Raw genomic sequence first — 25,676 nt, 5'->3', positions numbered from 1 at the left:
GCCCATGATGGAGCTGGTGCCCGTGATGGAGCTGGTGCCCGTGATGGAGCTGGTGCCTGTGATCATCAAGGCGTGATGCCTTAAGAAGGCAACATCCATCAGGAAGGACCCTCACCATTTGGTACGTGGCCTTCAGGGAGGAGGTACAGGAGCCCAAACACCCACACTCAACGATTCAAGAACAGCTTTTTCCCCTCTGCCATCATATCTCTGAATGGTCAATAAACCCATGAGCAAATACTTCAAGCAACACACATAAAAGTTGCTGGTGAACGCAGCAGGCCAGGCAGCATCTCTAGGAAGAGGTGCAGTCGACGTTTCAGGCTGAGACCCTTTGTCAGGACTAACTGAAGGAAGAGTGAGTAAGGGATTTGAAAGTTGGAGGGGGAGGGGGAGATCCAAAATGATAGGAGAAGACAGGAGGAGGAGGGATGGAGCCAAGAGCTGGACAGGTGATTGGCAAAAGGGATACGAGAGGATCATGGGACAAGAGGTCCGGGAAGAAAGACGGGGGGTGGGGGGACCCAGAGGATGGGCAAGGGGTATATTCAGAGGGACAGAGGGAGAAAAAGGAGAGTGAGAGAAAGAATGTGTGTATAAAAATAAGTAACAGATGGGGTACGAGGGGGAGGTGGGGCCTTAGCGGAAGTTAGAGAAGTCGATGTTTATGCCATCAGGATCAGGTTGGAGGCTACCCAGACGGAATATAAGGTGTTGTTCCTCCAACCTGAGTGTGGCTTCATCTTTACAGTAGAGGAGGCCGTGGATAGACATATCAGAATGGGAATGGGATGTGGAATTAAAATGTGTGGCCACTGGGAAATCCTGCTTTCTCTGGCGGACAGAGCGTAGATGTTCAGCAAAGCGGTCTCCCAGTCTGCGTCGGGTCTCGCCAATATATAAAAGGCCACATCGGGAGCACCGGACGCAGTATATCACCTCAGTCGACTCACAGGTGAAGTGTCGCCTCACCTGGAAGGACTGTTTGGGGCCCTGAATGGTGGTAAGGGAGGAAGTGTAAGGGCATGTGTAGCACTTGTTCCGCTTACAAGGATAAGTGCCGGGAGGGAGATCAGTGGGGAGGGATGGGGGGGACGAATGGACAAGGGAGTCGCGTAGGGAGCAATCCCTGTGGAAAGCAGAGAGAGGTTGTTCCTGTTGTTGTTAGCAAATACTTCATTATTCCTTTCTTGGCCAATTTATTCACTTTTGTAATTCTGTAGCTTTGAACTGTACTGCTGCAGCAAAACAACAAACTTCACATAATCTAAGTCAGGACGTACCCTCTTCGCATTGCTACTGTTGGGGAGGAGGTACAGGAGCCTGAAGACACACACTCAATGATTCAGGAACAGCTGCTTCCCCTCTGCCATCTGACTTCTGAACGAACAATGAAACCACAAACATACCTCATTCCTCTGGTTAAGATTATTACTGCTAATGCTGTGGGGCATTTCATTTTGTAGCTTTCTGTGGAAGCAGTGTGCACTGCTGATAGAGTTTGGGTTTCAGTTAAAGATAAGGGGCCGTGAAGTTCAACCTAGGAGTGCTGGGTCAGCCAATCAGAATGGTGGAATGGGAGAAGGTTCTAGAAAAAGCTGGATGGAGAGGATTCGTGATGGACACGAGTGTGGTTCGTGGTCTTTTGGCGAGCGATGCAGAGAGGAGAGGGTCGGGAGAGACAGCCGTAGGATTTGATCTGTTAGGAAGGCATGATTCGAAGGAGTCCAAGATGGGACGTTCTACCAGTGATCGGTGATGAGGGATTGGCGCCCTGAATAAGGGACACACCCAGCTTTCGGAAGATATGAGCTCCAACATGTGCATATTTAGACTGGTTTAATTATAATGGGCCCTTTGATTTTTTTTCCTTTTCCTTTTCCTCTTAATTGCTGTTTGTTAAAGTTGAAATCAGTAAATACACTTTCTTTATAATTGTATGCAATGTATGATCTGTTATTTCTTCATGGCAGATAATTACATATGGGCAGTATTTACACAGCATTCACTCAAATCAGGGTTTCGTTAGTTGAAACGTCCTAAACTTTCCGGTATGGTGGGACCCAAATCATACCAACTCTACACACACACTGCTTGAGAAAGGTGGTTTTCTCACCACGAAGTCCACTGGCTGTTAGCACAGCCAGCTATCGAGCTAACGTTCGTACAGGCCCAGTGAGGGGGCTTCCCTCGTTCTGGCATTTTCTCCCTTCCTTCTCAGTCCTGAGGAAGGATCTCAGCCCAAAACATCAACCCCATCATTCTGAGTGTATTAGTTTGACTTCCAGCATCTGCAGATTTTCTCTTGTTTGTGAGTCAACATCCTGATGGATGTATTGTTACAGAAATATTGATAATTCCTAAATAAGTCAGAGGAACTACACCATGAAGAATGTTGTTGAATGCTTTTCTAAGAACCATAAGACACAGGAAGAGAATAAGGTATTGGTATATTATTGTCACATGTACTGAGATACAGTGAAAAGCTTGTCTTACAGATCAGATCATTACACGATTTATTGAGGGAGAATGATGTAAAACAATAACAAAGCAGAATAAAGTGTAAAGGTACAGAAAGACTGCAGTACAGATTAATGATAAAATGCAAGATGACGATGAGGTTGTTTGTGAGGACAAGAGGTCCATTCAAGTCTCTGATCACAGCAGGATAGGAGCTGCCCATGAGCCTGGTGGCACCATAAGACCATGAGATATAGGTGAAGAATTATGCCATTTGGTTCATCAAGTCTGCTCCACCATTTCATCATGGCTGATCCAATTTTCCTTTCAGCTCCAATCTCCTGCCTTCCCCTTGTATCTCTTCATACCCTGACCAGTCAAGAATCTATCAACCTCTGCCTTAAATATACATAAAGACTTGGCCTCTGCAGCTGCCTGTGGTAAACTATTCCACAGATTCACCTCTCTGTGACTAAGGAATTCTCCCTTATCTCCATTCTAAAAGGGCACCCTTCTATTCTGAGGATATGTCCCCTGGCCTTAGACTCTCGCACCATAGGACCAATAGTGTTCCACAGGGATCTGTTCTGGAACCCTTCCTCTTTGTGAGTTTTATGAATGACCTGAACGAAGTAGATGTGTGGGTTAGTGAGTCTGCTGATGACACAAAGGTTGGGGGTGTTGTGGACGGTCTGGAGGGTTGTCAGAGGTTACAGCGGGACATCAATAGGATGCAGAACGGGGCTAAGAAGTGGCAGATGGACTTCAACCCAGGTAAGTGTGAAGTGGTTCATTTTGGGAGGTCCAATTTGAAGAGAAAATATAATATAAATGGTAAGACTGTTGGCAGTGTGGAGAATCTGAGAGATCTTGGGGTCCATGCCAATAAGGACATTCAAAGCTGCTACTCAGGTTGACAGTGTTGGCATTTATCAACTGTGGAGTTGAGTTTACGAGCCGTGAGGTAATGTAACAGCTATATAGGACCCTGGTCAGACCTCACTTGGAGTACTGTGTTCAGTTCTGGTCACCTCACTACAAGAAGGATGTGGATACTACAGGGAGAGCGCAGAGGAGATTTACAAGGATGTTGCCTGGATTGGGGAGCATGCCTTATGAGAATAGGTTGAGTGAACTCGGCCTTTTCTCCTTGGAGCGACGGAGGATGAGAGGTGACCTGATAGAGGTGTATAAGATGATGAGAGGCACTGATTGTGTGGATAGTCAGAGGCTTTTTCCCAGGGCTGAAATGGCTAACGTGTGGGGGCATAGTTTTAAGGTGCTTGGAAATAGGTACCGAGTAGATGTCAGGGGCAAGGTTTTCACACAGAGAGTGGTGGGTGCATGGAACACACTGCAGATGACAGTGGTGGAAGCAGATACAATAGGATCTTTTAAGATCTCCTTAGATAGGTACAAGAAGCTTAGAAAAATAGAGGGCTATGCACTAGGGAAATTCTAGGCAGTCTCTAAAGTAGGTTACATTGTGGGCACAACACTGTGGGCCACAGGGCCTGTAATGTGCTGTAAATTTCTATGTTCTATGAAACATCCTCTCCACATCCATTCTATCAAAGCCTTTCATCATTCGATAGGTTTCAATGAGGTTACCCCCCATTCTACTGAATTGCAGTGAATACAGGCCCAGAATCATCAAACGCTCTTCATATGACAAGCCATTCAATCCTGGAATCATTTTCGAAACCTCCTTTAAACCCTCTCCAGTTTCAGTACGTCCTTTCTCAGATAAAGGGCCCAAAACTACTCACAATACTGCCAGTGAGGCCTCATCATTGCTTCATAAAGTTACAATATTACATCGTTGCTTTTATATTCTAGTCTTCGTGAAATGAATGCCAATATTGCATTTGCCTTCCTCACCACAGACTTAACCTGCAATTAACCTTCAGGTAATCCTGCACAAGGACTCCCAAGCCCCTTTGCACCTCATTTTTTTGTATTTTCTCTCCATTTAGATAATTATCAACCCTTTCATTTCTTCTACCAAAGTGCATGACCCAACACAGTGTAGTGTGGAGTTTGGAGTCTGTCCTCAGTTGGGAGCAGCCCTCCAGTGTTCAACCAGCAGACGGACAGGCTGGATTGCCAGGAGCTGCACCATCAACTTGCATGTCACTCAGGGACTTGGACTACACGTGTTTTTCCTGCGTAATAGTATGTATGTGTGTGTGTGTGTGTGTGTGTGTGTGTGTGTGTGTGTGTGTGTGTGTGTGTGTGTATACACACACGCGCGTTTCTCTCTCTCTCACTATTTTGAATGCTTGTTATACACCTGACCCGCAGAGGAACACTGTCTCGTTCAACTATATCCATGTCTGGCCTGAATGATCATTAAACTTGATTTGATACTCGTCCTGACACTGTAGTCCATCTGCCACTTCTTTGCCTATTCTCCTAGTCTGTCTATGTCCTCTCCATTTCCTCAAAACTACCTGCCCCCTCCACCTAACTTCATATCATCTGCAAACTTTGCAGCAAAGCCATCAATTCCATCATCCAAATCACTGACATATGAAGTGAAAAGAATCAGTCCCAACACAGACTTCTATGGAACATCTCTTGTCACTGGCAGACAACCAGAAAAGGCCCCTTTGTTCTCACTCTTTGCCTCCTGCCAATCAGCTACTGCTTTATCCATGATAGAATCTTTCCTGTAATACCATGAGCTCATAGCTTGTTAAACAGCCTCATGTGTGTCACCTTATCAAAGGCTTTCTGAAAATCCAAGTACACAACATCAACCAATTCTGCTTTGTCTTCCTGCCTGCTATTTCTTCAAAGAATTCCAACAGATTTGTCTGGCAAGATTTTCCCTTGAGGAAACCATGCTGACTATAGCCTATTTTATCATGTGCCTCCATCCTTAATAATCGACTCCAATATCTTCCCAACTACTGAGGTCATACTAACTGGCCTATAGTTTCTTTTCTTCTGCCTCTCTCCCTTCTTGGAGTGATATTTGCAATTTTCCAGTCATCCAGAATCTTGTGATTCTCGAAAGATCGTTTCTAATGCCTTCAACCAGCTCATTCAGAACTCTGGGGTGTACACCATCTGGTCCAGTTGACTTACCTACCTTCAGACCTTTCAGTTTCCTAAGAACCTTCTCGCTAGTTATGGTAACTACTCACTCTTCATGACCCCTGACACCTGGAACTTCTACCATACTGCTAGTGTCTTCCACAGCGAAGACTGAAGTAAAATACTTAATCAGTTCATCCGCTATTTCAATGTCCCCCATTACTACCTCTCCAGCATCTTTTTCCAGTGGTCCACTCTCACCTCTCTTTTACACTTTACAGTGCCTATAAAAAGTATTCATGCCCCTTGGAAGTGTTCATGTTCTATTCTTTTACAACATTGAATCACAGTGGATTTAATTTGGCTTTTTTTGACACTGATCAACAGAAAAAGACTCTTGCATTTCAAAGTGAAAATAGATCTCTGCAAAGTTATCTAAATTAATTACAAATATAAAACACAATATAATTGACTGCATAAGTATTCAGCCCCCTTTACTCATCACTGATGCAGCCAATTTGTTCTAGAAGTCCAATATTTAGAAGATACTTTCCATCCCCATACAGGCAATTTTGGCTGATAACAACCTACAAAGTTACATAAATAAGACTGACAACCCATGCGTGAAATGGACTCTTAAAATATGAAAAACTTTTATAAAAGAATATAAACTAGAGAAAGACATTGCAATTCTTAAATGGTGTGCATATGACTCAGATTTTACGCTGAATAAACTGGATGCTAGATTGAAGGACTGGACAGCTAAAGAAATAACAGCTATTTGCAATATAATGAAAGAAGGAACACTGTTCAGTTCTGAAATGCTCAAAGAGAAACACCTATTAGAAAAACAAGACTTTTACCGTTATTTACAGATGCGACAGTAGGTTAATAGGACGGTTAAAAATGTAACCGAGGCAAGTACATGTCTGATAGAGATATTTAGAAAAGCATATAATTCAGACAACGGTAGTAGAATCATTTCATAATTTCGTGTATAAGGGTTTGTCAAATCTTAAAACACATTTGACTTCATACATGAAAACAAAATGGGAGAAGGAAGGAGGGATAATAATATCTGAGGAAGACTGGACAATAATATGGAGGTATCAATGGAAGTGTACCAATTCACAGAAATGGAGGGAGATCGGGTGGAAAATCTTGATAAGATATTTTATTACACCCTCTCAGAAATCCCATTATGATAGTAACCCCCCTGTTTGCTGGAGAAATTGTGGAAATCAAAATGTAAATCATTATCATAGTTCCTGGGATTGCTCTGTTATCAAAGACTATTGGAGTGGGATATACAATGCCCTATATCTTTAAATGTGAAATACCCTTAGAGAGTAAGACCATATATTTTGGGTATATACCTCAAGAATGGTTGAAAAGAGATAAATATTTAATGAATATACTGCTGGTGGCTGGTAAAAAGACCCTTACCAGGAAATGGTTATCACAGGAGAGCCCAACTTTAAATGTATGGATGGAAATTACAATGCATGTTTACAAACTGGAGAAAATAACAGCATCTGTTAATCATAAGTTGGAACAATTTTATTCATACTGAAAAAAAATGGTTTAACTACATAACATCTCATAGGCCTGATTTCATTCTCACAAGTCAATGAATATGTTGTAAAAAAAAAAGATCACTCCCTACTCTGTACATAGTTTTCTTCTTTCGATTATTCTTTCTTTCCTCTCCTTTCTATAAGTGTATACCTCAGATAAATATTATGTGGAGATTTGTGACAAATATGATTATACGATATATATGTACAGTATCTGAAATACATCTTATGGAAAGTTTTGTTTGTTGATGAAATACAATAAAAAATAAATTACAAAAAAAAAGACCAATATTTAGTTAAATGGAGATCACCTGTGTGCAGTCAAAGTGTTTCAATTGCTTGTAGTAAAAATACACCAGTATCTGGAGGGCAGTATCCTAGCAAAAACTACACCATGAAGACAAAAGAATACTCCAAGCAACTCCATGAAAAAGTAATTGAAAAGCACAAGTCAGGAGATGGATACAAGAAAATTTGCAAGTCATTGAATAGCCCTTGGAGTACAGTTAAGTCAATTAACAGAAAATGGAAAGAATATGGCACTGCTGTAAATCTGCCTAGAGCAGGCCATTCTCAACAACTGAGTGACCGTATAAGAAGGGGACAAGTGAGGGAAGCTTTACAAGCTTCAGTGGCTGAGATGGGAGAGACTGTGCTAACAACAACTGTTGCCCGAGTGCTTCACCAGGCTCAGCTTTACGGGAGAGTGGCAAAGAGAAAGCCACTGTTGAAAAACACTCAGCTAGAGTTTACCAGAAGGCATGTGGGAGACTTTGAAGTCAGATGGAAGAATGTTCTATGTATGTTGAAACCAAAATTGAGCTTTCTGCCCATAGATTAAAAGCGTAAGACAAACACTGCACTGCATCAAAAATGCACCATCCCTGCTGTGAAGCATGGTAGTGGCTGCATCATGCTGTGGGGATGCTTCACTGCGGCAGGTCTGGAAGGCTTGTGAAGGTAGAGGGTAAAATGAATGTAGCAAAATACAGAGGAATCCTGGAAGAAAATCTGATGCAGTCTGCAAGAGAACTGCGACTTGGGAGATGATTTGTTTTCCAGCAAGACAATGACCAAAGCTACACAGGAATAGCTTTAAAAACAACAAAGTTAATGTCCTGGAGTAGCCAGAACAATCCAATTGAGAATTTGTGGCTGGACTTGAAAAGAGCTGTTCACTCATGATCCCCATGCAATCTGACAGAGCTTGAGCAGGTTTGTAAAGAAGAATGGGGAAAAATTACATTGCCCTGATGTGCAAAGCTGATAGAGACCTAGCTACAACTTTGGCTGTAATTGCTGCCAAAAGATCATCCACTAAATGCTGACTTGAAGGGAGCGGATACTAATGCAATCCATTATTTTGTGTTTTATATTCATAATTAGTTTAGATCACTTTGTAGAGATCTGTTTTCACTTTGAGATGAAAGTCTTTTCCTGTTGTTTGTGTCAAAAAAGCCAAGCTACATTAGCTATAATTCAATGTTATAAAACATGAAAACTTAATGACTTTTTCAGTTGCCTTCTGTTGGTTTATAAAGGCTTCCCAATCCTCTAACTTCCCACTAATTTTTGCTCTATTATATGCCCTCTCTTTGGCTTTCATTTCTCTTTAGCTTTGACGGTTGCGTCATCTTGCCTTTAGAATACTTTTTCCCTCTTTGGTATGGATATATCCCGTGCCTTGAATTGCATCCAGAAATTCTAGTTATTGCTGCTCTGCCGTCATCCCAGACAGTGTTCTTTTCCAATCAATTCCATCCAACTCTTCTCTCGTGCTTCCGTAATTCCCTTTACTCCACTGAAATACTGACACATCTGACTTTAGCTTCTCCTTTTCAAATTTCGGAGTGAATTTCATCGTATTATGATCACCCTCCCTGAGGCGTTCTTTTACTTTAAGCTCAATTCTGAGTCCTTGCACAACACCCAATACAGAATAGCTGATCTCCTAATGGGCTCAACCACAAGCTGCTATAAAAAGTCATCTCATAGGCTCTCTAGAAATTCCCCCTCCTGGAACCCAGCATATTCCCAATCTACCTGGATATTGAAGTCCCCCATGACTATTGTAACATTGCCATTTTTTTCACGTTTTTTTTCTATCTCCCATTGTAATTGGTAGGCCACATCCTTACTACTGTTTGGAGATCTGAATACAACTCTCACCAAGGTATCTTTACCCTTGCAGTTCCTTAGCTCTGTCAACAATGATTCAACACCTTCCGACCCTGTGTCACCCCCTTCTAATGATTTTATTTCATTTTTTTTACCAACAAGGCAACACTGCCCCGTCTGCCCTTCTGCCTGTCCTTTCGATACAACGTGCATCCTTGGGCATTCAGTTCCCAGCTATAATCTTCTTTCAGCCATGATTCAGTGATGCCTACATCATATCTGCCAATCTGTAGCTTGTGCTGCAAGTTCATCTACCTTATTCCATATACTGCATGCATTCAAATACAACACCTTCACTCTTCTATTCACCTTTTTGAACTTTGTCCGCCTTTTACGTTGCAACTCCTGTCGACTCCTTTTGCGCTATCAACAGCCTCTCATCACTTCCAATTTCTTCTGTTTGTAAACCAGATACCTCATCGTCAGCACTGTTGCCTGGCTTCCTATGATACTTCTTGCATTGAAATATATGCATCTCAGGGCACTAGCTGCACCCTGCTCGACCTTCTGATTCCTAACTCTGTCTGAAGTCTTTCCAGCATCTCCACTAACTGTCCTGGCACTCTGGTTCCCGTCCCCCTGCAACTCTAGTTTAAACCTCACCATCCAACATTAACAAACCTTCCCACTAGACTATTAGTTCCCTTTCAGTTCAGATGCAAACCGTCCCTTCTATACAGGTCCCACCTTTCCTGGAAAAGAGCCCAATGATCCAAAAATCTTCAGCTCTCCCTCCTACACCAGCTCCTTAGTCATGTATTAAACTGTATAGTCTTCCTAGTTCTCACGTGACATGGGCAGGAATCCTGAGATCACAACCCCAATCCTGCTCTAACTTGGCATCTAACTCCCTGAACTCCCTATGCAGAACCTCATCACTTGTCCTACCCATGTAATTGGAATCTACAAAGACCACAACTTCTGGCTGTTCTCCCTCCCACTTAAGAATGCTACGGACTCAATCCAAGATAACCCAGATCCTGGCACCCTGGAGGCCACATACCGTTAGGGAATCTTGTTCTCGCCCACAGTACCTCCTGTCCATTCCCCTAACTAACAAATCCCTATCGCCAGATGTGTCTCCTCTTCTCCCCACTTCCCTTCTGAATCACAGAGACAGACTCAGTGCCAGATACCCAACCACTGTCACTTCCCTCTGTTTGGTCATTTGGTCATCCCCTACACCTCTTCTTCCCCCTTCAAACCCCCCAGTAACCAAAGTGATATACCTGTTGTTGAGGGGGATGGCCACAGGGGTACTCTGCACTGGTTCCTTAACTCTTTTCCCCTTCCTGGCTGTCACCCAGTTTCCTGTGTCCTGCACCTTGAATGCAACTACCTCTCTATATGTCCTATCTATCACCCCTTCAGCCTCCCGAATGACCCGGAGTTCATCCAGTTCCAGCTCCAACTCCTTAAAGCAGTTTGTTAGAAGCTGCAGCTGGATGCACTTCTCGCAGTTGCAGTCAGGGACACTGGAGGTCTCCCTCCCTTCCCACATCCCAGAAAAGGAGCGATCACTATCCTGCCTGACATCTCTACTGTCCTAGCTGAGCAGGTGTAAAGAAGAGAAGGTAAAATACTTAAGCTTTTCTTTCCTTTGCTTTCTCTGAGTGAAGTGCCTCTTCACTGAAGCCTCAGAGCTAAAGCTTTAGGATCACCGCTCTGACCATGTCCACTCAGATGATGGCTGCTGCACTTGCCCCTGCCTTCCATTAATTTGCTCTTACTAATCAATCCCAACACCAACTGGTTGCTGGTCAAAGCTCTATTATACTGCCACAATCCACTCCTGCCTCTTATTATCGGGCAGAGGACCTGATTGAAGAGTCTCGGCCTGAAACGTCGACTGCACCTCTTCCTAGAGATGCTGCCTGGCCTGCTGCGTTCACCAGCAACTTTGATGTGTGTTGCTTGAATTTCCAGCATCTGCAGGATTCCTGTTGTTTGGACCTGATTGAAGACCCCTTCTCTCCAAACGTCCGATGTCCGGATTTTTCACTGGTCAAAGCAAAGCAGTTGCCTTACCAAGCCATTATCTATCCAGACAGAAAGCTTTCTGTCATACATAGCTAAATCTAGGAGATACCGAATTTCTTTAGCCGTCTGAGGAAACAGATATTGGTGAATCTTCTTGGCCTTAACATCAACGTGGTCGGGCCAGGACAGTTCTGGGAACCCGAGGCTCTTAACCCTCTCAAACTCAACACCGTTGGTGTAGACAGGAACGTGTGCAGCACCCCCTCCTACCTGAAGCCAATGACCAGCTCTTTTGTTTTGTTGATAGTGAGGGGAAGGTTGTTGTCATAACACCATGTAACTAAGCTCTTTATCTCCTTCCTGTGCACTGACTCATCGTTATTTGAGATACAGTCCACTCTGGTGATATCATCTGCAAACTTGTAGATGGAGCTGGAGCAGAATCTGGCCAGACAGTCGTGAGTGTACAGGGAGTAGAGCAGGGGGCTGATCACCAGTGTATAGTAAGCTGTATATTACTATGAACTAGTGATGTAGAATAGGAGTGTAGCAGGCTGAGGGGTGATCTTATAAAGATATGAGAGGGGCAGAGACAGTGTGAATGCACCCAGAGGCTGGGAAATCGAGATCTAGAGAGCATAGGTTTAAGGTGAGAGGGGAGAGATGTAATAGGAACCTGAGGGTCAATGTTTTCTCACAGAGGCAGGTCAGTGTATGGAACGGGCTGCCAGAGGAAGTGGTTGAGGCAGGTACATTGGACGTGTACATGGATCGGAAGGTTTCGAGCAGAGATTCCCAACCTGGGGTCCACAGACCCTTTGCTTAATGGCATGAGTCCACGGCATAAAACAGAATTGGAACCCCTGGTTTAGAGGGATGTTGGTCAAATGTGGGCAAATGGACCTAGCTTAGATGTAAATCATGGTCAGCATGGACTGGTTGGAGCGAAGAGCCTGTTGCAGTACTGTACAACTTGACAACTTAACCCAGGATAAGAAGACCATAAGACATAGGAGCAGATTTAGGCCATTGGGCCTGTCAAATCTGCTCTGTCATTCCATCAAGGCTCATTTATTATCCCTCAACCCCATTCTCCTGCCTTCTCCCCACAATCTTTAATGTCCTTACTAATCAAGAACCTATCAATCTCCACTTTAAATATACCCAATGACTTGCCCTCCACAGCCTTCTGTGCCCATGAATTCCACTGATTTACCCTCTGGCTCAAGGAATTCCTCCTCATTTTTGATCTAAAGGGATGTGCATTCTGAAATTCCCTCTGGTTCTAGACTTCCCCACTATAGGAAACATCCTCTCCACATCCACTCTATCTATGCTTTTCAATATTTGATATATTTTCAATATTCGACTCGATGGGCCGAATGGCCTACTTCTGCTCCTTTGTCTTATGGTCTTGATATTGAAAATGAGATCTTCCCCTCATTCATCTGGACTCTAGCAAGTACAGGCCCAGAGCCATCAAACACTCCTCCTATGTTAACCCTTTCACTCCAGGATTATTCTACCGAACCTCCTTTGGACTCACTCCAATGCCAACACATCCTTTCCTATAAAAAGGAACCCACAACTGCTTCAATACTCCAAGTGCGGTCTGACCAATGACTCAGGAATTTCACAGCAACCTGAGGGACAACTTTTTCAATACATGGAATGAGCTGCCAGAGGAAGTATTTGAGGCAGGTTCAGTAACATTTGAAAGACACTTGGACAGGACATGCATAGGAAAAGTTGTAAGCAGAGGTTCTTAACCAGGGTTCACAGACCTCTCCGGGGGTCTTTTCACTGACCTCAGCTGAAATTTAGCATATCCTTTCATTAAGAATGTAGGCAACAAACCACAGCACTATTAGCAGTTCGATGTTGCAGTGTCACTGGACTTGGCAATTGGTTTGCAGACATTTCATCACCATGCGGTAGCCAATCACTAACGAGGCAAGCGAACGGGGGCCTATATAAACGCAAGCACTCGCAGAGAGAAACACCAACAACTGCACACTGAGGATGTCTCTTCAAATGGTGATTAAATGTCTACAAGCCAATTACCAAGCTTGGCGAATATCGCAAAATTGAACACCTCAACCTTAGCTACCAACACCCACCACCATCCTGAAGCATTAGCAGTACCTGAGACTGGCTTTAATTCCATTTGCAACAACACATTTTTGTGAATCAGAATTTTCAACGTGTGTAACCCTTAAAACACAAAAAATCTAAATCGATTGAGTCCTACATGACATGCGTGTTGCTTTGTCGAAGACCAGCCCACAATTTAATGCTCTTACTCTAGCCGAACAACAACAGCCTTCACACTGTGTACAAACATCTACTGATGCCTCTGGACACATCTTCAGTGGTGTTCCTGCAATCATCAGGTGTTTCGGGTCTTTCAACATCATACAACCTCCTCCAGGTGACCCAGCCGAGGCTGATCAGACCCCAGCTTGTGTCCAGATGGCTAGCTACTTATCTTTAAAAAATAAAAAAATGATTTTAGCTTGACTAAATTTTAATATAGTCCTATTATTTAATGCATTAGTAAAGAAATGTTTTTTTAATACTTTGATAACTATTTCAATATAACTGGTTTCTTTTATAATCCTATGGATTTTATTTTGTACGTTTCAATATATTATTTTAAGGGGTAAGCAGGCTTCACCAGACTGGCGAAGGGGTCCATAGGTAAAAAGTGGTTGAAACCCCCCGTTTATTTATTTATCTTTATCGCTAACTGCCGACGGGACATCAACCGTCTCGACTTTACCGCACCTTGTCCCCATTCCAACCTCACTCCTTCGGAACGCTCTGCTCTCCACTCCCTCCGCACTAATCCTAACCTTATTATTAAACCCGCCGATAAGGGGGGTGATGTTGCAGTCTGGCGTACTGACCTCTACCTTGCCGAGGCACAGCGACAACTCGTGGATACCTCCTCTTATTTACCCCTCGATCGTGACCCCACTAAGGAGCACCAGGCCATTGTCTCCCACACCATCACCGACTTTATCCGCTCAGGGGATCTCCCATCCACTGCTAACAACCTTATAGTTCCCACACCTCGCACTTCCCGTTTCTACCTCCTACCCAAGATCCACAAACCTGCCTGTCCTGGCCGACCTATTGTCTCAGCTTGCTCCTGCCCCACCGAACTCGTTTCTGCATACCTCGACACTGTTTTATCACCCCTTGTTCAATCCCTTCCGACCTATGTTCGTGACACTTCTCACGCTCTTAAACTTTTCGATGATTTTAAGTTCCCTGGCCCCCACCGCTTTATTTTCACCATGGATGTCCAGTCCTTATATACTTCCATCCCCCATCAGGAAGGTCTCAAAGCTCTACGCTTCTTTTTGGATTCCAGACCTAATCAGTTCCCCTCTACCACCACTCTGCTCCGTCTAGCGGAATTAGTCCTTACTCCTAATAATTTCTCCTTTGGCTCCTCCCACTTCCTCCAAACTAAAGGTGTAGCTATGGGCACCCATATGGGTCCTAGCTATGCCTGCCTTTTTGTTGGGTTTGTGGAACAATCTATGTTCCGTGCCTATTCTGGTATCTGTCCCCCACTTTTCCTTCGCTACATCCATGACTGCATTGGCGCTGCTTCCTGCACGCATGCAGAACTCGTTGACTTTATTAACTTTGCCTCCAACTTTCACCCTGCCCTCAAGTTTACCTGGTCCATTTCCGACACCTCCCTCCCCTTTCTAGATCTTTCTGTCTCTGTCTCTGGAGACAGCTTATCCACTGATGTCTACTATAAGCCTACTGACTCTCACAGCTATCTGGATTATTCCTCTTCTCACCCTGTCTCTTGCAAAAACGCCATCCCCTTCTCGCAATTCCTCCGTCTCCGCCGCATCTGCTCTTAGGATGAGGCTTTTCATTCTAGGACGAGGGAGATGTCTTCCTTTTTTAAAGAAAGGGGCTTCCCTTCCTCCACTATCAACTCTGCTCTTAAATGCATCTTCCCCATTTCACGTACATCTGCTCTCACTCCATCCTCCCACCACCCCACTAGGAATAGGGTTCCCCTGGTCCTCACCTACCACCCCACCAGCCTCCGGGTCCAACATATTATTCTCCGTAACTTCCGCCACCTCCAACGGGATCCCATCACTAAGCACATCTTTCCCTCCCCCCCCCGCCGCATTCCGCAGGGATCGCTCCCTACACAACTCCCTTGTCCATTCGTCCCCCCCATCCCTCTCCACTGATCTCCCTCCTGGCACTTATCCGTGTAAGCGGAACAAGTGCTACACATGCCCTTACACTTCCTCCCTTACTACCATTCAGGGCCCCAAACAGTCCTTCCAGGTGAGGCAACACTTCACCTGTGAGTCGGCTGGGGTGATATACTGCGTCCGGTGCTCCCGATGTGGCCTTTTATATATTGGCGAGACTCGACGCAGACTGGGAGACCGCTTTGCTGAACATCTACGCTCTGTCCGCCAGAGAAAGCAGGATCTCCCAGTGGCCACACATTTTAATTCCACATCCCATTCCCATTCTGACATGTCTATCCACGGCCTCCTCTACTGTAAAGATGAAGCCACACTCAGGTTGGAGGAACAACACCTTATATTCCGTCTGGGTAGCCTCCAACCTGATCCTGATGGCATGAACATCGACTTCTCTAACTTCCGCTAAGGCCCCACCTCCCCCTCGTACCCCATCTGTTACTCATTTTTATGCACACATTCTTTCTCTCACTCTCCTTTTTCTCCCTCTGTCCCTCTAAATATACCTCTTGCCCATCCTCTGCGTCGCCCCCCCCGTCTTTCTTCCCAGACCTCCTGTCCCATGATCCTCTCATATCCCTTTTGCCAATCACCTGTCCAGCTCTTGGCTCCATCCCTCCCCCTCCTGTCTTCTCCTATCATTTTGGATCTCCCCCTCCCCCTCCAACTTTCAAATCCCTTACTCACTCTTCCTTCTGTTAGTCCTGACGAAGGGTCTCGGCCTGAAACGTCGACTGCACCTCTTCCTACAGCTGCTGCGTTCACCAGCAACTTCGATGTGTGTTGGTTTATTTATTTATTGAGATACAGCACGGAACAGGCCCATTGCGCCTTTGAGCCCCACTGCCCAGCAATCCCCTGATTTAACCCTAGCCTAATCATGGGACAGTTTACAATGACCAATTAACCTACCAACTGGTAGGCCTTCGGACTGTGGGAGGAAACCGGACCACCCGGAGGAAACTCAGGCAGTCACGGGAAGAACGTACAAACTCCTTACAGGCAGCGGTGGGAATTGAACCTGGGTTGCCTGTACTGTAAAGTGTTGTGCTAACCTCTACACTACCATGCCACCCCATTTAGAGTGTGGGCAAATGGGTCAATCTTCAGTGCAAATCTTGGTCAGCACAAACTGGTTGGGCTGAAGGGCCTGTTTCAGAGCTATATGACTCGATAATTTAACCTGAGATTAAACCATGGAGAGTAATAAATCGTCAATGTTTTGGGCTGAGACCCTTTAACAGGCCTCAGCCTGAAACAGCGGCTGTTTAGCCCTCTCCATTGACGCTGCCTACCTGCTGAGTTCCTCCAGCAATCTGCATATGTGTTACTCTGGATTTCCACCATATGCAGAATCTCCTTGTGTTTATAATCAGCAAACCTGTTCCAACTTTAAAAGGCACGTTGCAAGTGGTAACATCTTTTTCATTCTATCAGTACTGAGGCAGCCAGAGAGTGTCTGTTGCCTGGTAGATCTCTGAAACAATACAACTCATTGTCCAAAGTGCACCAGGCAGCTTTATACACAGAAACACTTGTAACCTGAGAAAGCAGACTGCTCCCAATAAAAGGATTGTGTGCCAATATAATCAAAAAGAAGGCGAGATTAACCAAACATTTAGACTGCAGAAGCAGTGGAGAATCTTTTCTGAAGGTATTAACATCTCTGACATTAACATAGACTACCACAAGCAGAATTATTTGTTATCCCTCATTATTACAGGGAATCAACCTTTGTACAGACCTTGACTCTGTACACAGTGCGGCATTACCCAGCCAACGACCATTATTCCGCTCTGTCCACAACAGGCAGGTTTTCCCAGCAGCCGCCCACTTTAATTCTACTCCCCATTCCCATTCCAACATGTCAGTCCATGGTCTCCAAGTCCTCCACTGCCACAATGAGGCAAGACACAAGCCGGAGCAGCAACACCACATAATCCATCTGGGTAGCCTCCAACCTGATCATCGATTTCTCCAACTTTCTCCCATTACCCTTTCCCTCTTCTTCAGTTCCCCATTCTGGTTACCTTCTCAACTCATCTCTTTTCTGCACCTGACCATCACCTCTCTCTGGTTCCCCTCCTCCTTCCCTTTCTCCCAAGGTCCACTCTCTTCTCCTATCAGATTCCTTCTTCTTCAGCCCTTTTCCTCTTCCCCCCATCACCTCCTGCTTCCAACTTCATCCTCCCTCCCCCACCCACCCATCTTTCCCTTCACCTGGTCTCGCCTATCATCTGCCAGCTTGTACTCCTGCCCTCCCCACCTTCGTATTCTGGCTTCTCCCCTCCGCTCCCCTTCTTTCCACTCTGCCAGCATGACAGCACATCCTTCTGGTGGCAATGCAACACAGCCTTCTCCTGATATTACCAGCCACCCCTCACCATCCAAATCCACAATGTAAACTGCTCTTGGTATTTTAGTCACAGAAGTTATTGCAACATGTGAAATGATTCATTTTGGAAGGTTGAATTTGAAGGCAAATTCAACTCTGGGAAAGGCATTTGGAGATAGAACAACAGGTGGCTATGGAGAAGGGAAGGGTTAAGGTTGATCTTAGAGTAGGTTAAAAGGTCAGCACAAGATTGTGGGCTGAATGGCCTGTACTGTGCTACAGTGTTCTATGTTCTATGGACCCTGTACATCAAAGTAATCTTATCAATGTAAAATTATAGTATATTTGAAATCAATAACATTAGGATGGATTGCTTTCATCGTGATTCTGTACACACACTGGAAAGGCCAAAGGCAGAGTTCGGATGTTAATAGCTCAGCTGTGTGTTATGACATCTCTTAGAGTGCAGACAACCTGGTAACCTCCCCTATCAATCAACCTTCATGACCACACTACTGTAAGAGGATGACTTTGATTAAGTTACTTATCGGGAAGAGACAGAAGCATGCAAGGCATTAAAAGGGACCAATAAAACAAAATAAGAGCACAAATATAAAATGGGTCGCCATGGTAGCGTCGCGGTTACAGCACCAGCAATCTCCAAGCGGGGTTCAACTCCCGCCACTGGCTGTAAGGAGCTTGTATGTCCTCCCGGTTCCCTCCGGGTGCTCCGTAAGTGACTTGTGGGTATGCTATGTTCATTCAAGATTGCCTAATGTCATTTTCTGTACGCAAGTATAAAGGAGAATGAAATAATTGTTACTCCAGATCTGATTGATTTTATATATATATATATGAAATATGAGAGTTTTGTCAATGTGGAGCGGAGAGCAAGTTTGTAAATCTGTTGAGAGTATAAGATGTTGGGAATGGCGGGGGACAGATGGCAGAGGAGTGCCAGGGACATGGATGGCAGGGGCCGGAGGTATGGAAAGAGACGAGAAACAATGACCGTGGAACAATAATTCAGAGTTAATCCTTACCTGACAAACCCAACTGAGACAAACTTGCTAATGGTGTGAGTGGAAACGGTGTTCAACGTGCTGTTCCACAGCTCAGCCGGAACATAGAAGACGTGAAGTTCTAAGACCTGAAAGAGTTCATTACCGTAGGCATGTAAATCCATACCAGTGCAACGTCAGAATCACTCAGAGGTCACTCCTGCATCAGATTTGTGAATGGACAAGTAACCCCTGTACACTACCTCATCCACTTCTTGCTCTCTTTTTCACTGACTTATTTAATTTTTATATATTTTTCTGTGTAATTTTTATCAGGTATTGCAAAGTACTGATACAAAAAAAAAACAATTTTCACTATGTACAGTACTGTACATTTATATCAAGCTAGAGTGCCTAAGACTTTTGCACGGTACTTCGTCAATGAGGAGCAGAGGGTGAGTTTGAAAACCTAGCAGGAACAAAGGATGTTGGGAATGGCACAGGTGGAGCGCCATAGGAGGGGTGTGGGACAGTTGGCAGAGAAGTGCCAGCAGCGAGGGTTGGGGATAGCACGGGTGCAGACACACCCAGCCCTGAGACACTAAATAAGGTCATTCGATTCCAAACTATTGATTTATTGATCCTTACAGAACATCTCTCTGGTGCTTCCCGCTCCCTCCCCTCTCCCTTCCCCTTATCCCAACCATGATTCCCTTCTCTCTGTGCCCCCTTCCCACTCTCAGTCCACCGTAGAGACCCGTATCAGAATCAGGTTTATCATCACTCATGTGTCATGAAATTTCCTTTTTTTTGAGGCAGCAGTACAGTGTAATATATATATTAGATTATGAGAACACTCAGTCCTCTTTTATTGTCATTTAGAAATGCATACATGCATTGAGAAATGATACAATGTTTCTCCGGAGTAATATCACAGAAAACAGGACAAACCAAAGACTAACACTGACAGAACCACATAATTATAACATATAGTTACAGCAGTGCAAAGCAATACCATAATTTGATGAAGAACAAACCATGGGCACGGTAAATAAAGTCTCACAGTCCCCGAGTCGATTGACTCCCGAGTTTCTGATAGCAGGCGGCAAAAGGGAGAAACTCCCTGCCATAAACCTCCAGGCACCGTCAACTTGCCGATGCCTTGGAAGCAGCCGACCACAGCCGACCCTGAGTCCATCCGTCCAAAAACTTCGAGCTTCTGACCAGCCCCTCCGATACAGCCTCCCGAGCGCCATCCTCTGCCGAGCGCCTTCGACCCAGCCCTGGCCGCTGAAACAAGCAAAGCCGAGGATTTCAAGGCCTTCTGCTCTGGAGATTCCAGTTACCACACAGTAGCAGCGGCAGCGAGGCGGGCATACACATACACATACAATTAGTCACACAGATATATACACATACACATACAATTAGTCACACAGATATATACACATACAATTAGTCACACAGATATATACATATACACATACAATTAGTCACACAGATATATACATTAGGATCATGTGAAACCATGGGAGCAGATAGTTGTACGAACAGCTGGTGCATATCACAAGTCCAGGTTATGCGACCACTGACACCAGGCAGACAATCTCTGAAGAGTATTGATAATGACTGGGGTCACCCATCTTGTTGTAAAGACACTGCCCAGAAGAAGGCAATGGCAAAGCATTTCTCTAGAAAAAATTGCCAGGAACAACCCCATGGTCATACGACACACCACTTAACAAATGAAGGATATCTCTCTCTCTATCTCTCCTTAAAGTAAAATAACCCTTGGGAGCCAGTGATCACAATATGATTGAGTTCAACTTGAAATTTGATAGGGAGAAAGTAAAGTCTGACGTAGCAGTATTTCAGTGGAATAAAGGAAATTACAGTGCTATGAGAGAGGAGTTGGCCAAAGCAAATTGGAAGGAGATGCTGGCAGGGATGTCAGCAGAGCAGCAATGGTGAGAGTTTCTGGGAAAAATGAGGAAGGTGCAGGACAGATGTATTCCAAAAACGAAGAAATACTCAATGGAAAAATAGTACAACCTGGCTGACAAGGGAAGTCAAAGCTAATGTAAAAGCAAAAGAGAGGGCATACAACAAAGCAAAAATTAGCTGGAAGATAGAGGATAGGGAAGCTTTTAAAAACCTAGAGAGTGCAAGTAAAAGATTCATTAGAAGGGAAGAGATGAAATATGAAAACAAGCAAGCAAACAATATCAAAGTGGATAGAAAATCTTTTTCAAGTACGCAAAAAATAAAAGAGAGATGAGGGTGGATATAGGACCGCTAGAAAATGAGGCCGGAGAAATAATAACGGGGACAAAAAGATGGCAGATGAACTAAATGAGTATTTTGTGTCAGTCTTCACTGTGGAAGACACTAACAGTGTGCCAGATGTTGTAGTGTGTGAAGGAAGAAAAGTGGGTGCAGTTACTGTTACAAGGGAGAAGGTGCTCAAAAAGCTGAAAGACCTAAAGGTACACAAGTCACCCAAAGCAGATGAATTAGAGTTAGAGATTATGGAAGCATAATCAATGATCCTTCAAAAATCACTGGACTCTGGCATGGTGCCAGAATTGCAAATGTCACTCTACTCTTTAAGAAAGGAGGAAGGCAGCAGAAAGGAAGTTATAGACCAGTTAGCCTGACCTCAGTGGTTGGGAAGATGGTAGAGTCAATTGTAAAGGAGGAAGTTATGGAGTACTTGGTGACACAGGACAAGAAAGGGCAAAGTCAGCATGGTTTCCTTAAGGGAAAATCTTCTCTGACAAACCTGTTGGAATTTTTGAGGAGATTACAAGTAGGATAGATAAAGGGGATGCAGTGGATATTGTATATTTGGACTTTCAGAAGGCCTTTGACAAGGTGCCACACAAGAGGCTGCTTACCAACGTAAGAGCCCATGGTATTACAGGAAAGTTACTAACATGGTTAGAGCATTGGCTGATTGGTACGAGGCAGTGAGTGGGAATAAAAGGATCCTTGTCTGGTTGGCTGCCAGTGACTAGTGGTGTTCAGCAGGGGTCGGTGTTAGGACCACTTTTTTGTGCTGTATGTCAATGATTTAGATAATGGAATAGGTGGCTTTGTTGCCAGGTTTGCAGATGATACAAAGATGGCAGGAAGTATTGAGGAAACAGGTAGGATGCAGGAGGAGTTAGACAGGTTAGGAGAATGGGCAAGAAAGTGGCAAATGAAATACAATGTTGGAAAATGCATGGACATGCACTTTGGTAGTAGAAATAAATGTGCAGAATACTTTCAAAACAGGGAGAAAATCCAAAAATCTGAGATGCAGAGGGACTGGGGAGTCCTTGTGCAGAACACCCTAAAGATTAACTTGCAGGTTGAGTCGGTGATGAGGAAGGCAAATGCAATGTTAGCATTCATTTCAAGAGGTCTAGGATACAAGAGCAAAGATGTGACGCTGAGGTTTTATAAGGCACTGGTGAGGCCTCACCTTGAGTATTGTGAACAGTTTTGGGCTCCTCATCTTTGAAGAGATGTGCTGGCATTGGAGAGGGTTCAGAGGAAGATCACAAGGATGATTCCAGGAATGAAAGGGTTATCATACAAAGAACATTTGATGGCTCTGGGTCTGTACTCACTGGAATTTAGAAGAATGAGGAGGATCTCATTGAAACCTTTCGAATGTTGAAAGGCCTAGACAGAGTAGATATGGAAAGGATTTTTCCCATGGTGGGAGAGTCTAGGACAAGAGGGCACAGCCTCAGGATAGAGGAGCATCCATTTAAAACAGAGATGCGAAGAAATTTCTTTAGCCAGATGGTGGTGAATTTGTGGAATTTATTACCACAGGAAGCTGTGGAGGCCAGGTCATTGGGTGTATTTAAGGCAGAGATTGATAGCTTCCTGACTGGACACGGCATCAAAGGTTACAGGGAGAAGGCCAGGTAATGGGGTTGAGGAGGGGGAAGAAAGGATCAGCTATGATTGAATGGCAGAGCAGACCCGATGGGCCAAATGGCCTAATTCTGCTCCTATGTCTTATGGTCTTAATTTATTTATTAATTGACTATGTATTGCACTGTATTGCTTCTTCAACATTTACAGAACAGCTTCTACTCCTCCGCCAGCAGATTACTGACTGGACAATGAACCCTTGAACACTACCTCACTCTTTATCCCCTCTTTTCACAGTAGTTATTTAATTAATATAAATACCTAATGTAATTTGTAAGTTTTTTATTATTATGCACATTTTTTATAACGTATGTTGGTGATATTAAAGATGACCCTGATTCTGATTGCGATACTGAAACAGCCCAGGTTTGGCTGGACATGGTCGTCAGTCAGCTTGGGTGTTGGGGCACAGTACAAAGATCATTGATCAAACTCCACTTGAATGGCACTGACAGCACCCATTTTCTTTTGGCCCGTAGTTCTGAGAACAACTGAAGCAGCAATCAGTGTGTCAGGACTAAACATTTATCACATCCCTGGCTAAATACTGGCTCATGCTTAATTCAGCCACTAACAGTACACAGAACAATATTAACTCACAAACAAATTCTTTAGGTCACTGTAGTCTGGGAAATCTGCACATCCTTAACAAACGAGAAGTGAAAATAGGAGCCCGACATTTAAAAAGGCCTATTTTATTTCTTAAGACTTCGTCTAATGTTTACAAAAGGACATATGGTCTCCTTTAGCAAACCCAGGCTGAAGACTACAATCACGCTGTGAACAACCCAGTTATAAATTTACATAAAACCAAACAAAAATGGCACCTCCTAACGACTGTATCTGTTTACAAATTCCTGGCATGCCCAGCGGTTTCTGGTACTAAACCACCTCTTGGAAAAAATCTCTTTTTAGACTATCAAGGATCAACTTCATTCAGCATACAGATTTACATGGATTAGGAATTTGCTCTGGTGTGTTGGGCAGGGCATTAAAAGCAACAAAAAAGAATATTCAGCAATTAAAAAGACAGGGGTAACATGATTTACAATGCCAGTGACCCAGGTTCAATTCCTGCCGCTCTGTAAGCAATTTGTACATTCTCCCTGTGACTGCGTGGGTTTCCTCTGGGTGCTCTGGTTTCCTCCCACAGTCCAAAGACGTACCGGTTGGTAGGTCAGTTGGTCACACGGGTGTAACTGGGCAGCATGGGCTCTTTGGATTGGATGGGCCGTCACCGTGCTGTATCATTAAATAAAAATATTAAAGTAAGGAATTAGATAAAATGTTATAGTTAGAGACCGAAATACCGATAGGAAATTAAATGTAAATAAAGACATAAATATCAGCATGTATTTACAGCATTATAAAAAGTGGTTTAATGTGTATCCTGTGTACAAGTGACAGGTTTCATAGACAGAGGTTAAGGTTGCCATAGCCAGCTGGGTGGCAGTGGGGCACCGCTTCCACTACCTATTAAACGCTCCCAACAGCATGCACCTTAAATAGCCTCTGACAACCAAGTCCAGCTCCTGGTCTCCACGTATGGCTCAGCTCCTAAGCCCAGCAGAATAGTTTCTACTGACAGAAGGAGGATCAAACGCAGTTTATTGGCGCCTTAAAGCCAGTCGCTCCGGGCCGATGGAGCCCGTCAGCTGCGGTTGGCAGCTCATCGAGGAGGAGGAAAAGTCTGGTCTCAAACCTCAGCTGCCTTGTGGCTATACCCACTCTTGGGGAAGGCTTCCGGAGTCAAACCCAAGGGAAAAATCTGGAGCTTGAATCACAAAGGCAATCCTACAATGAAATCAACGTTGCTGGTGCCATTCCTTTGGGTTCATCAGGTGTGTGGAGAGGGGGAACCCGCTACATGGGCAACAGCTTGCTCTCCACATCGTACTGCCCAGGCTTGTGTAGCCAGACAGCCAGGACACAACAACCCTGACAACGGAGGCCTCAGAATAGCTAAAGGGTTTGATGAGGGGTGCGGAGGGCAAACTAGAATGGTTGATTAGATTAACTGGCTAGGGAAAGAAAGTTTTAAGATCATGTGAGACTTTTGTTTTAATAGACCTATAGTGCTTTCCAGAAGGGAGCTCTTGAAAAAGGCAGTTTACAGGATGGGTAACAACACACAGTTGATTTATCAGGTATCTGCTGGCAGAGGGGAAGAAGCTGTTCCTGAAACGTTGAGTGTGTGTCTTCAGGCTCCTGTACCTCCTCCCTGACAGTAGCAATGAGAAGAGAGCATGTCCTGGGTGGTGGGAGTCCTTAATGATGGATGCCATAACAGTCAGAGTTCGTAACATTAAAGAAATGGGGAGCGATGGTGGGATAATTTTTTACGACATATGCCAGTGATATCAAAACTGATTCTGATTTTGATACTGACATGATTTCAGATGAACGAGACGTTATTCCAGTTGCATTCAGATCATTCATCCACTTCTTCAGGCCGATGTTTCTGTACCCACCACCACCCCCCAAACTTTGTCATTATTCCACACTTGTACCATCCTGAGACAGGTTCCCAAACCCCACCTTCTTATCCCAGCTTCTTCCCCCTCCCTTTCCAGTCCGGAGCGAAGGACTCCCACCCGAAACATTGACCCTTTGTTACTTTCATAGATCTTCTGAGTTCCTCCAGCATTTTGTGTGTGTTACCCTGGATTTCCAGCATCTGCAGAATCTCATGTGTTTATGATTTACAGAGTGGGAGGTGTCCACAGTGAATTTTCCTCCCACTTCCTTGTCCAAAACACGATGTTCCCACAGATGGATATTGTATTAACAGATTACATGCCTGACAAAATAGCAATGTTAAATGCATAACACTTTGTACTGACAGCAGAGGAAAGTAAGGTGATTCAACAGGTGGATAGAAAATGTATGCTGTTGTTTGCTTCAGTAGGAA

The 25,676-nt window shown here is 44.3% G+C and overlaps 1 protein-coding gene across 5 annotated transcripts in view; it reads right to left on the bottom strand.

Moving 5' to 3' along the window:
- Positions 1-25,676, bottom strand: part of spata1 (spermatogenesis associated 1) — a 105,845-nt gene that overhangs the window by 57,131 nt on the left and 23,038 nt on the right. For 3 of the 5 annotated variants that reach the window (XM_063064784.1, XM_063064787.1, XM_063064785.1), the window contains exon 2: positions 18,875-18,981. The exons of 1 other annotated variant lie outside the window; for it this stretch is intronic. In XM_063064784.1, the coding sequence (XP_062920854.1) occupies positions 18,875-18,981 (107 nt within the window). Of the gene's footprint in view, positions 1-18,874; positions 18,982-25,676 lie in introns of those variants that run through there. One more of the 5 variants, XM_063064788.1, reaches the window with a different exon arrangement.

This window comes from Mobula hypostoma, chromosome 12, assembly GCF_963921235.1.
Source record: "Mobula hypostoma chromosome 12, sMobHyp1.1, whole genome shotgun sequence".
Taxonomy (NCBI): domain Eukaryota; kingdom Metazoa; phylum Chordata; class Chondrichthyes; order Myliobatiformes; family Myliobatidae; genus Mobula; species Mobula hypostoma.
This window is presented reverse-complemented; position numbering and strand designations above follow the sequence as displayed.